The sequence below is a fragment of the Eubalaena glacialis genome, chromosome 4 (genome assembly GCF_028564815.1).
Source record: "Eubalaena glacialis isolate mEubGla1 chromosome 4, mEubGla1.1.hap2.+ XY, whole genome shotgun sequence".
Classification (NCBI taxonomy): Eukaryota; Metazoa; Chordata; class Mammalia; order Artiodactyla; family Balaenidae; genus Eubalaena; species Eubalaena glacialis.
Genome location: NC_083719.1, coordinates 176,401,884 through 176,415,234, shown reverse-complemented (window position 1 = coordinate 176,415,234; position 13,351 = coordinate 176,401,884). Strand labels below are relative to the sequence as shown.

Here is a 13,351-nt window from a genome sequence, read left to right as displayed (position 1 = left end):
GCCAGGAGCAAAAGCAGGGGGTTGGGAGCAAAAGCAGGGTACTGCACGTGCCCCCTGCACACAACACCACCAAAGGGGTGGGCAAAACACCTAAGCCACCCCTCCAGCCCCATCCCTGGACACACCCCTACCCTCGCCCCATATAAGCCACCCTCGTGCATCTGCTTATTCAACTCGCCCCCTATCTTGGGGAGTGAGCAAGCAAGGGGACCTATTGCTTGTTCTTGCTACCCCCTGCCACAGCAGGGGCCCCAATAAAGCCTTGCCTGAATTTCTTGTCTGTCCTCTCATCAATTTCTATTGATTAAGGAGGCCAAGAACCCTTGTCGGTAACAATCTCCCTCCTTCAGACTGATCCCCCCCCCCACTTTGGTTTATGACATTTCTCTTTACTGGGTCTTGTCTGGTTTCTCAGCCATGGTCTTTTCTGGGTCCTCTTCATCTAGGTACCTTCCTACTCCATAAAGTGATTGATCTTCACGTCTTCACCCTCAGCCAACTTCTCTTCTTTTTCCCCTCATTCTTCTTGGATTATTTGGTTCATACTCACTTTTTTCAGCTACCAGCTTTATTATCATGAAATCCAGTTTCTCTCTCTCTAGCCAAGACCTCCCTCTTGAGCTCTGTGCCACGTAACCAACAGCCTCAAGGATGTCTTCCAGACCCATTAGATTCCAATGGGAAGATAATTAAGCTTATTATCTTCCCCCCTAAAAATGCAGAACCTGCTCCTTCTCCCACGTTTCTATATCAGTGCCAGAGCCAGAGATGTAGGAGGCTTTCTGGACATTCCCCCTCCTTTGTCCCCCCCATCCAAGCAATATCAGGTCCAGTCTGACATCTCACTGGTCTCCCCACCTGCTGTTCCCTCATCACAGCAAATTTTTCCACCCCCATACCTACCAGTGTTCTACTTAAAATAAACTACACCATTTCAGACTCTGCTTACGATGGTTGCATGGTTTCCTACAGCTTTGAGTAAGTATAACTAATATTTATGGAACACCTACTAGTTGATAATATTTATGGAACACCTACTGGGTGATCTATTTTTACATTTGCCATCTCTTTTTATCTTTTCGGCAACTCTGTGAGCTAGATGCTGATATGATTCCCACTTTATAGTTGAGAAAACAAAGTTTTCTCATGCAGATGAGAAACATGCAGATGTTAAAGAACTTCCCAAACATCACACAGCTAGTGACAGAAGCAGGATGTGATGTCATGTATTTGGATACTGAGACCATTAATGCTTGACCTTGGGAATTCCCTGGTGGTCCAGTGGTTAGGACTCCGCACTTCCACTGTAGGGGGCACGGGTTCAACCCCTGGTCGGGGAACTAAGATCTCACAAATCCTGCAAGCCGCGCTTTTGCTGTGCAAAATACTGTGAAAATTCCTTATTATGACCTTTGGCCCCAGCTCCAATCTGAACTTTTGATGATATTTACTAGTCCAAACTCATCCCACAATTCATCCACCATTCATGCAACTACACTTAATTTATCTATCCACTCAGCAACCTCTTTCCCTAGCTCTTTCTTTTCCCCTTCCTTCCTTCCTTCCTTCCTCTCTCTCTCTTCCTCCCTCCCTCCCTCCCTCCCCGCTTCCCTTCCTCCCTTCTTCCCTCCTCCCTCATTCATTCAGTTTGCCCCACACTCTACTCTCACAGACCTTTTCTCATGTACCATGATATTTCTCACATCTATCCCGTTACTTAAGGTATGCCAGTCCTTGAAATATCCATGCCAATGTTTCTTCTGGCAAATGCACACTCGACTGTCAACACTTGGCTCAGGCATCACCTTCTCCAGCCAGCCTCCACTCAGCCCCCTAGATGGAGCTAAGAGTCCATTCTCTGGGCTCCTATGGCCACTGCGAAGTGCTTTATCATTGTACTAACCACATTCATATTATAGTTTTAAGTCCATATGGCTGTTGTCCTCTCTACACTGTGGGCACCTTGAGGGAAGAGCCCATGACTGATTCTCTCAGTGCCCTTAGCACCTGTCACAGGGCGTGTCCTGAGGTACCTCACTTCATGTGTGTTTAATGAGTCAGTGTTGCCCTGTCTGACTGCTGAGTGTGAATGCTCCATGCATCTGCTTATCCAAATAATTTAAGACCTTTGACAGCCACCTCTTTCAGGAAGCCCTCTCTGATACACTCAGCCAGGGTGTATGTCTTCTCCGCTGAATTCCTGGAAGGCCCCAGTCATTTATGGTTCTCACCTTGTAGTTGTCACGTTCAGGTCTTCACCTCCAGGTGAGCTTGCCTGTGACAGTGCAGCCCTTCAGGTTGTAAGGAGGGGCGGAGTCTTACCTGAGCAGGGTCAGTCTGCAGCCAGAGTACAGTGGGCCGATACTGGTGTTCTTGAACAGAGGACCAAGCTGGGGAGAAGGGGGAGGGACATGAGCAAGAGGGGCTGAGGGACTGGGTGGGGTGAGGACAAGGCAGGCCAGCGAAGGCATTGAAGGCCTCTTACCAGGCGATTCAGAGGCTTCTCAGTGAAGTTGAACTTTGCGGAGCCTCTGTGCCCCATGTCTGGGGTATAGAACAGGTTGGTGATGGTGAAATTAAGGGTGAACGGCACCAGGGCTGGGCCCATGCCTGCAACTGGAGGGAGAAAGAGAGAGAGGAGACCCATCAGTCTTAGGCCTGAGCTGTTTAAGGGCGAAGGGACTAGTGCCATCTCTCTGCCCATAGTGTCTAGTAGGTGAAGACTGAGATATCCCATTGGGATACCCCCCTCCCCCACTCCTCAGCCATCCAGGGGAGGAGAAGGGACCTTTGTCCTAGAAGTACAACATCAACTTGAAAGGAAACCTCAACCCTCTTTTCCTGGAGTGTCCAAAGGCTGACATGTCATGGACATTTTTGTAGGAACAGGAGGGACCAAGACCTTTGTGCTCAGGCCTTAAGCCACAAATACTTGAGCAGTCAAGAAAATAAAAATAACAGTAATTTTTAAAGATGTGCATCTTATATATTTTATTAACCCTAACTTATGGTTACCATGGGGGAAAGGGGGGAGGGATAAATTGGGAGATTGGGATTGACATATACACACTACTATATATAAAATAGCTAACTATTAAGAACCTACTGTATAGCACAGGGAACTCCACTCAATACTCTGTAATGGCCTATATGGGAAAAGAATCTAAAAAAGAGTAGCTATATGTATACGTATAACTGATTCACTTTGCTGTACACCTGAAACTGACACAACATTGTAGATCAACTATACCCCAAGAAAAATTTTTTTAAAATGTGCATCTCATGTATTTTATTAACAAGCTTACATTTATTAAAAATATTCTTAAATTTTTTATACAATTTTATTTATTTTTATTTATTTTATTTTTTTGGCTGCGCTGCACGGCATGTGGGATCTTATTCCCTGACCAGGGAGCGAACCCATGCCCCCTGTATTGGGAGCTCGGAGTCTTAACCACTGGACCATCAGGGAAGTCCCTTTTATACAATTTTAAAGGTTACTTTCCATTTACAGTTATTACAAAATATTGGCTATTTTCCCCATGTTGTACAATACATCCTTGAGCCTATCTTACACCCAGTAGCTTATGCCTCCCACTTCCCAACCCCTGTGTTGCCCCTCTCCCCGTCCCCACTGGTAACCACTACTTTGTTCTTTACATCTGTGAGTCTGCTTCTTTTTTGTTATATTCACTAGTTTGTTGTATTTTTTTAGATTCCACATATAAGTGAGATCATACAGTATTTGTCTTTCTCTGTCTGACTTATTTCGCTTAACATCATATCCTCCAAGTCCATCTGTATAGCTGCAAATGGCAAAATTTTGTCCTTTTTTATGACTGAGTAGTATTCCATTGTGTATATACACACACACACACACACACACACACACACACACATACACATCTTCTTTTATTCATTCATCTGTTGATGAACGCTTAGGTTGCTTCCATATCTTGGCAATTGTAAATAATGCTGCTATGAACGCTGGGGTGCAGGTATATTTTCAAATTAGTTTTTGTTTTTTTCAAGAGTGGAATTGCTGGGTCATATAGTAGTTCTATTTCTAGTTTTTTGAGAAACCTCCATACTGTTTTCTGCAATGACTATACCAATTTACATTCCTACCAACAGTGTACAAGGGTTCCCTTTTATCCACATCCTTGCCCACAGAATAGCAGTAATTTCCAGGAAGAAAATGTTCATATCAATAGGAATAGAATAGAGATTAGCTATGGGGAAAAGCTATTTTCTAGGAGATGGTCTGAGCAAGAACATGCTGAGATGAGATTTGGAGGACAAGGAGGAACCAAGCACAGCTGAGTTCCAAAAACAGTAAGTGCATGAGGATGGAAGGATGTCTGGGCCCTGCAGGAACAGAAGTGAGGCTGGATTAGGGAGCAAGGTAGACAGTGGGACAGGCTGAGGCTGCGTGGGCATCAGGGTCCAGACCATGCAAGAATCCATCAGCCACTAGATGGGACTTGAAATTTCATGAGACCCAGAGATTAGATTCCTACCTGTAGAGCTAGGGGTGGACGTCAGAGATGTTGGAGGTCCTGGAGAGAATGTAGAGGTCACCGGAGCTGAAAGAATAAAATTGTTGGATCCCATCATAAAGCAATGAGAGGCTAGAGTTATTAATGGAAACTTGCATCTCTACCTTGGCTTAACCTGAGACTTTTGCTGGTCTGAGGCTATTGTGGGGCTGAGGATCTGGGGGATGGGGCATACTTTCCTCCCAGGGAGCAGGCTGAGGGAGGAAGGGTCCCAGGGTCATGGGAATATCTGAGGCCTCATTACTCACTGCTGGTGGTGGGGATCCAGTACTGATGGTTATAACCTGCAGAGAGAGGCAGAAAGAAAGAGTAAGATGATGAGAGAAGGTTAAGAAAGGAGTGAAGGGGGACTTCCCTGGCAGTCCAGTGGTTAAGACTTCACCTTCCAATGCAGGGGGTACGGGTTCAATCCCTGTTCAGGGAGCTAAGATCCCACATGCCTCGCGGCCAAAAAAACCAAAACATAAAACAGAAGCAATACTGTAACAAATTCAGTAACGACTTAAAAAAAAAAAAGAAAGAAAGGAGTGAAGTGTAGAACTGGAAACACAAGCTCACAGACCTTCCTGAGTGCTTTCTTTGAGATTCATCAATAAATAATGATGGTTATTCTTTATGAGTTAACTGCCTCATACTCTGATGCTCCTGATAATTTCATCCTCATAACCATTAACCTCAAAGAAAATAATGATCAAATCACCCTCAATATTGTGGAGATTTACTAGGTGCCTGGAATAATATCAACCTCACCAAATGAATAATAAGGACAGCAATTTTATGTGTGTTTCCAGCCTTATTTGTGTTCTCTTCATCCATGACATATAATTTTGTCCTTGCTCGTTGAGTTTCTCCCAATACCCAGCTCTCCAAAGACAAAGTTTGACCTTTGACAGCATAGTTCTTGGACTTCTGTAATGTTGGACTGAGAATAGTGAGGGAGATGGAGAGAGAGAGAGACTTGAGGGTCAGCCGGAGAGTATAAAGTTGGAGAATAAGAGAAAATGGAGGAAAGCGGATTTGAATAAGTATGGTTCTGGATAATGGATTGGATCCTCTTTGATGCTCTGTAAGAAATGCAAGTAAAACTTAGACTTATTTTATATTTAATAGTCTCATTGGGTTTATTGAAATGAAACTGTTCTCTGAGACTTGACCAAGTGGAGCCTGTGGTTTACTCAGGTTATTCAGGTTTCATCTCATTTGACTCACACTTAGGTGACTTTTTTTTTTTTTTAATAAGGAATTGGCTTATGTAATTATGGAGGCTGAAAAGTCCCAAGATCTGCCCTCTGTAAGCCGGCGACCCAGGAGGGTCAATGGTGTAGTCCCAGTCCAAGTTCGTAGGTGACTTTTAAAAAAATTCCATTCTAAAAATGGACAAAAGTCTGGAGAGGTCATGACTTGCCCAGGGCCACATAGTAAGCAACAGGCAGGACCAGGGCTTAATTAAAACAGGACCTATAATTCACCAAAACCCATAATGGTTAACTACTGCTTTTAGGTAATTCCCAAGGACTGCTGAAATACAAAACAGATTTTAATCCAGGTAGAAAGAAATTGTCCAAGGTGATAGTGACATAATTACTTAGTTTAAATTGTTGTATTAGGGGCCCCTTAATATACTTTTCCATCCTGAGATTTGAGGCTTGTTATAGCCGGGTTAGTCTGAGCTGTAGCCTCGTAATTAGGTGGGCTTAGATTTTCGAGTCAGTTTAGGTTTGAGTCTCGATTCTACCACATGTATTAGCTGTCTGATCTTGGGAAAATGGATTTCTGTCCCTGAACTTTGTTTGATCCTCTGTAAAATATACATAATACCCCATAGAGTGCTGGGCAGGATTACTAAGACATAATACATATAATGCTTTAGAACATAGGAATCCTTCAATAAATATTAGCCTTTAGTACAGGTGGTATTACGGGTGCTGTTGCTAAGAGCATTGTGGCAAAGGAATTTGTTGCCAAAAGCATTACTAACAGCTTTGTTGTGTGTTTCTTAGGTGGGGTGTAGTTCCAGCTGGCCCTTGGAGAGTGAGTAAAGGGTCACAAGCTGCCATAAGGAAGAGAAAGAAGTGCAGTCACTGCATTGGGAACCCATTGCCTCTTGGGGAAGAGTTAACCCCAATGGCCACCATGGGCTTGCTTTACCCTTTTTCTTCTTTGATGTCTGCACATTCCATTTGGGCTTCTGTGAAAGGTCATTTAAATGAAGTAAACTTTGGAGGAAACCTTTATTTCCAGACCTGGAAAGTTCCTTTTTAGTTGTTCTCAGGGGAGAGAACTGAGCCTCCATGGAAATTCTAGGTTGGTCCAGAACTATGAAGGTGGGTACAGAGAAATTACACTGCAAGGAGACCCCATCTGGGGAGCAAGAGGAGACCCCAGCTACAGCAGAACTGCTCACCATTGACGTAGAGACTGTTCCTGTCCAGGGTGTAGGGGCCCAACTGAGTGATACCATGGGTCTGTTGGCTTAGTTCCCAATACAGCCGTTCTCTGTCCAGCCTGAAGCCTGTGGGATCTGGGCGGTAGGTGCAGACCGCATCCATTCTGGTGCTTGTTCCATCCTTGTCAGCCCTGGGGAAGGAGGGACATGGGAGTAGGAACATGAAAGACACTTGAGGGTTAGATACTCTTGACAACACCTTCCTTCAATTGCACTCCTTGGTTTTTATTTTTTAAAATTAAAAAATTTTTTTTATTGGAGTATAGTTGATTTACAATGTTGTGTTAGTTTCAGGTGTACAGCAAAATGAATCAGTTATACGTATGCGTATATCCACTCTTTCTTAGATTCTTTTCCCATGTAGGCCATTGTGGAGTATTGAGCAGAGTTCCCTGTGCTATACAGTAGGTCCCTATTAGTTATCTGTTTTATACATAGTAGTGTGTATATGCCAATCCTAATCTCCCAATTTATCTCTCCCCCTCTCTTACTCCCTGGTTTGAGAGGTGTTTGTTTTCTACATTTGTAACTCTATTTCTGTTTTGTAGATAAGTTCATTTGTACCCTTTTTTTTTTGAGATCGGCACTCTTGCCTAGGTTTTATCTGCTTTCTTGAACACGTCTTTTTCTGTCTCATGTGGGGATCCAGATCCCCCCACCTCCTTAAGTGCAGTACTCTCTAGGGCTACTCCTTAGCTCAGTTTCTTCTTTTTCTCCCTGTTCTTTTTACTAATTGCTTCAAGCTCATTGTTTCACTACCAGCCCCTAGTACCTTCCCTGTCCACTCATGAAGGTAAATACAGATAGTGTCCACTCCAGCAACAGTTGAGTCCTGCTTGGGCCCTGGGGTTGGGGATGTAAAGCTCCCAGGGAGGAAACTCCTGAGAATCCTGGGGCCAGGTAGCACGTGGAAGGGAAAAGCAAGAGGATCAGAGACCTTGGAGAATGAGTGAATCACCCCAATGGCTGGCTGTGACGTTGTGTGACAACTATTATGGAGCCTGAAAGGGGGGACTTTATTTCAAGTTGGAAAGTCCAAAGGCTGAGGTCAACTCTTTGGGAACACAAGTTGGTTAGGCAACCAAGTTTGGGGAGAAACAGAGAAAATGAGTTAAGAAGTAATAAAGGGAAAGATGGTTCAAAAATATCTTTGTCCTGAATTTAAGCTGACCCTACAGTGATTCACCCGGCTTTGCAGGTAGGAAGAAAGATCCCATCCCTCCCCTGTCTGGGAATTCTACTTGCTATTATCCATGCTATTCAAAGCATTCCCATGATATGTCTATACAGCATAGTGCAGTGGTTCTCAAAGTGTGGCCCAAAGACCCCTGGAGTTCCCAAAACTCACAGGGCATCCACCAAGTGAAAAATATTTCTTAGTAATACTAAGACATTATTTTCACTCTCACTCTTTCAGGAGTATACAGTGAGATTTTTTCCAGAGGCCACAGGTGAAATATTGTAAAATATGGAATGCAGAAGCAGATATCCTTCTGTGTTTTCTACTAAGCCAGACATTTAAAAAATTTGGAAAAATATAAACAATAACCCTCTTCTCATTACACTTTTTGGGGGGGTGGTAGGAGAAATATGGCTATTATTCATAAAAATATGTTATTTATGCTAACCTGTAATGGGATTATCATTTTTAGTGAATTAATGAATAAATCTTTATAAAATTTATCCATTTTTTGGTAAGCACATAAAGTTCTTTAATATGGTTTTAGATTCTAGATTGCAACCAACTTTTAATAATTACCATTTACTGAGTTTGATGCAGTTTGGCGTAGTATCAAATAAGTATATATACAATTTTCAGAAAAGACAAAATCTTTGCTTACAACTTACTGAGTTTTCTCTCTCTCTCTCTTTTGGTTGAAGTAAATGAAAATTTCTCCATTTTAATTTCTAATACAGTAAATATGGACAGATATAACCCTTAAGTCCAAAGGCTCTTTGGAGTTCTGGGTACTTTTTTTTTTTTTGGCTGCGTTGGGTCTTTGTTGCTGTGCGCGGGCTTTCTCTAGTTGCAGCGAGCAGGGGCTACTCTTTGTAGCGATGTGCAGGCTTCTCATTGCAGTGGCTTCTCTTGTTGCAGAGCATGGGCTCTAGGCGTGCGGGCTTCAGTAGTTGTGGCACGTGGGCTCAGTAGTTGTGGCTTGCTGGTTCTAGAGCGCAGGCTCAGTAGTTGTGGCGCACGGGCTTCGTTGCTCCGTGGCATGTGGGATCTTCCTGGACCAGGACTTGAACCCGTGTTCCCTGCATTGGCAGGTGGATTCTTAACCACTGCGCCACCAGGGAAGTTCCTGGGTACTTTTTAAGAATGTAAAATGCTACTGAGCCCAGCAAGCTTGAGCACTGCTGGTATTGTGGTTGAAAGGAGCGACTCAAGAACCAGAACACCTGGGCTGAAACCCTGACTCCTCTCAAGCAAGTGACTTGACCACTCTGAGCCTTAGTGTTCTGTCTGCAAGGTAGGATAATAATCGTGTTCTTGTGAGGATGAAATGAATGAAAACATGCAAACCACTTGGATTATTGTGTGGTATGTAGTATGGGCAATATTATTATTATTATTATTATTATTATTATTATTATTATTATTAATTCTCCCATCTTATGGAGAGATGAGGGCAGAGAACCCACCTCTTCAGCAGGATGACTTGAATTGGCTGCATGAAGGACCTCATGGAAAGGCCATAGCGTCATGAAGTGTAAGAAATGGGTCCTGAGCACACTGACCTCAGAGGACAGAGGAGAAGAGAGGCCATTTCTGCAGAGTTCGGGTCCATTTGAGAGTTTTAAAATTGCAATATATCCTACTGGTAATCTATATTTGTTTTGTGTCCCCCTTTGGTTCAGAACCTCTTTTCAGGGAATAAACTGCAGAGCTGCAGTGTCTAGAGTTTGTCCCCAGCAGGATAGAGATGAGCTGGGGGCAGGGAGAGTGTCAGGGATTCTGGCAACACAGTTGGCAAAGATGTTACACCAGCTGGCACTACGAGATCCCATTAATAGAATGCTCACAATGGGTCAGGCATTGTACTGAACAATTAACAACCCCAAGAGTAAGGTACTGTTATTATCACCATTTTATAGATAATGTGATTGAAGAACAGAGAGGTTTTGTGACTTGCCCAAGGTCACACAGCTAGCAGGTGGGAGAGGAGGGCTTTAAACCCAGGCACTTTTGATCCTCTATGATACACAAGTAGCTGTGGTTGACCAGGGTGTGGGGAACCAAGAAAGGAGAGAATTGGCGTTTCTGGAGGTGATCTGGAGGAAGTCTCACCTGAGCAAGGTCAGTCTACAGCTGGTATACAGGGAACCAACGCTGCTCTTTTTGAACAGAGGACTGAGCTGGAAAGAATGAGAGGGAGATTAGCAGCAGGGACCAAGATAGCAGGGTGTGGTAGGGTTGGGGCAAGGTGGGCATTGGTGGGGGTCTCTTACCAGGTGCTGCAGGTCTCTCTCAGTGGCACTGAATATCTCAGAGTCCGAGTTTCCCATGTCCTCCGTGTAGTGCAGGTTGGTGATGGTGACGTTGACAGTAAAAGGCATCAATAAAGGAATTGCAGCTGCAGTGGTGGGGAGAGTAAAATGAGGCCAGTCCTGAGTCAAGCCTGGGCTGGGGGCAGGAGGTAAGGCTCTGAGGACATACCTTAACTCCATTGCCCGGTTGGGGGTCTGGCCTAGGCTGTCCTACCTGAGACACCTCATGTAGCAATCCCTGTCCAGGGCCCTCTCACATAAGGTGACCAACCATCCCAGTTTGCTGGGACTATGTGGATTCCTGGGATGCAGAGTTGGTCACCCTACTCCCATTTCCCCTTGGCTCTTACCATTTCAGCACACGCCAGCACCTGCATCTCTTTGTCTTAGGGGACTTAGGCCCAGGGAGCATCCGTCTAGCAATGACTGATGGGAGTTGGTGGATAAATACCCTAGCTCCCTCATCACCAAGATGGGATAACTCCAAAGTGCATGTTCTGTGCATTCTCTCAGGGTCCCCCTCCAGCCTCCAGAGCTGTGAGATGATAGATTTATGTTGTTTAAGCCACCCAGTATGTTGTACTTTGTTAAGGCAGCCCTAAAAAACTAATACACCAAATGACCTAACAATTTCTATTCTAGGTGTATACCCAAAGGAATGGAAACAGGGATTCAGACAGGTGTACACCCATGTTCATAGCAGCATTATGCACCATAGCCAAAAGGTGGAGACAGCCTGAGTGTCCATCAAGAGATGAATGGACAGATAAAATGAGCTACATCCATACAATGGAATATTATTCCTCCTAAACAGGAGTGAAGTTCTGATATTCACTACAACATGGATGACCCTTGAAGACATTATGCTAAGCAAAATAACCCAGACACAAAAGGAAAAATACTTTGGATGATTCTACTTATGTGAGATATCTATAATAGGCAAATTCATAGAGACAGTAAGTAGATTAGAGGTCACCAGGGGCTAGAGGGAGTGGGGAAGGGGGAATTCTTGCTTAATGGGTTCACAGACCCTGTTCAGGGTGATTGAAAACAGTAGAGATGGTTGCACAATAGTGTCAGTGTAATTAATGCTGCTGAATTGTACATTTTAAATGGTTACGATGGCAAATATTATTTCATATATATATATATAAATAAATTATATTTGACCACAATAAAAAAGTTATTCTTACTTGTTCCTGAAGTCACACTCACAGAGGCCAAGGTAGAGGCTCCAGGTGTGGTCACAGGGGCAAAAGGACCTCCAGACAGTGTATTGAAGGTGATTGTGTTCTCGGCCACAGTGGGACCTGAACCTGTGGCAGCTAAATGTGTGGTCTCAACAGTGGTGGTTTTCAGGATAGCGGTTGTACTTAATCCTTCCCCATGACTGGTTTTAGGTGGTGTTGGGGTCTCTGATGCTATTAAGGTCACAGTGTCCCCTGTCACAGTCTTGGGAAATTCTGGAAGTCCAACTGAGGTTGCGGGTGGTGAGGTTTCTGTGCTCCAGGAAGGTACAGGATAAAGCCCAACAGTTGTTGCAGAGGTCCTGGAAGGCCCAAGAACGCCACGGGAAACAGTCAGAGCTGGGGTACTTGTACTGGCCTCTGTTGCAGGCCTGGTGGCCAATAAGCCTGTGGTCTCTGGTAAACCACGGGAAAGAGCTGAAGTTGAGATAGTTGCGCTGATGTCTGTCCCAGGATGGGTGGAGAGTGAGGCTGTTTCTGCAGGAACACCAAATGAAGCCGTTGGAGTTAGATTAACTCTGGCTGTCTTGGTCACAGTTGTGGTGAAGAGAGAGGATGTTTCTGGTGGACTGAGAGAAACAGTCTGATTTGGAAGAGCTGTACTAGTCTCCAACCCAGGTGGGATGGATGGTGCGGCTGTGATCTCTGGTAAATGAGGAAAAATAGTTGAAGCAGGAAAACTTGTGCTTGTCTCTGCACTGGAATGGGTGACCAATAAGACTGTGGTTGCTGGTTCACCAGGAGAAAGAGTCAGAGGTACAATAGCCATAGTGGTGTCTGTCTCAGAGCTAGTGAGCTGTGAAGTCATGATATCTGGCACACCAGCTGAGACAGTAGGAGTTGGAACAACTGAACTGACTTCTGCCCCAAGACTGGTGACCACTGAGAATGTGGTGTCTGATTCACTATGGGAAACATTGGGGGTTGTCCTGGGAATAGTCAGGCTGGTCTCTTCAGGGTGGGTGACCAGTGAGACTGTTGTATTTGGCTTCCCAGGGGAAACAGCCATAGTTGGAATAGCTGAACTTGTTTCTGTATGGGTGACCCATGAGGCTGTTGTCTCTGGTTTGTGCATGGAATCAGTCAGAGTTGGAAAAGTTGTACTGGTCTCTGCCCCAGAGTTGGTAACCAGTGAGGTCACCATCCCTGGCATACCAGGTGAGACAGTTGTAGCTGGGACAGCTGAACTGGCTTTTGCCCCAGGACTTGTGGCCATTGAGAATGTGGTGTCTGATTCACGATGGGAAACATTGGGGGTTGTCCTGGGAATAGTTTGGCTGGTCTCTTCAGGATGGGTGACCAGTGAGACTGTTGTATCTGGCTTCCCATGGGAAACAGCCATAGTTTGAATAGCTGAACTTGTTTCTGTTCCAGAGTGGGTGATGTGAGAGGCTGTTGTCTCTGGTTTATGTGGGGAATCAGTTGGAATTGGAAAAGTTGTACTGGTCTCTGCCCCAGAACTTGTGACCAGTGAGGTTACCAGCCCTGGCGCAGTAGAGGAGACAGTTGGAGTTGGAGCAGCTGAACTGGTCTGCACCCCAGGTTGAGTGACCAGTGAGACTGTGGTCACTGGCTCAACAAGAGGAAGTGTCAGACTTGGAATAGCC

The 13,351-nt window shown here is 44.7% G+C and overlaps 1 protein-coding gene across 1 annotated transcript in view; it reads right to left on the bottom strand.

Moving 5' to 3' along the window:
* Window positions 1-13,351, bottom strand: part of LOC133090675 (mucin-16-like) — a 47,165-nt gene that overhangs the window by 20,329 nt on the left and 13,485 nt on the right. The window contains exons 3-9 of the mRNA XM_061189045.1: window positions 10,459-10,633; window positions 10,298-10,365; window positions 6,964-7,136; window positions 4,808-4,843; window positions 4,521-4,586; window positions 2,486-2,616; window positions 2,323-2,390 (exon numbers count right to left, since the gene is read on the bottom strand). Of these exons, the coding sequence (XP_061045028.1) occupies window positions 2,323-2,390; window positions 2,486-2,616; window positions 4,521-4,586; window positions 4,808-4,843; window positions 6,964-7,136; window positions 10,298-10,365; window positions 10,459-10,633 (717 nt within the window). The remainder of the gene's footprint in view (window positions 1-2,322; window positions 2,391-2,485; window positions 2,617-4,520; window positions 4,587-4,807; window positions 4,844-6,963; window positions 7,137-10,297; window positions 10,366-10,458; window positions 10,634-13,351) is intronic.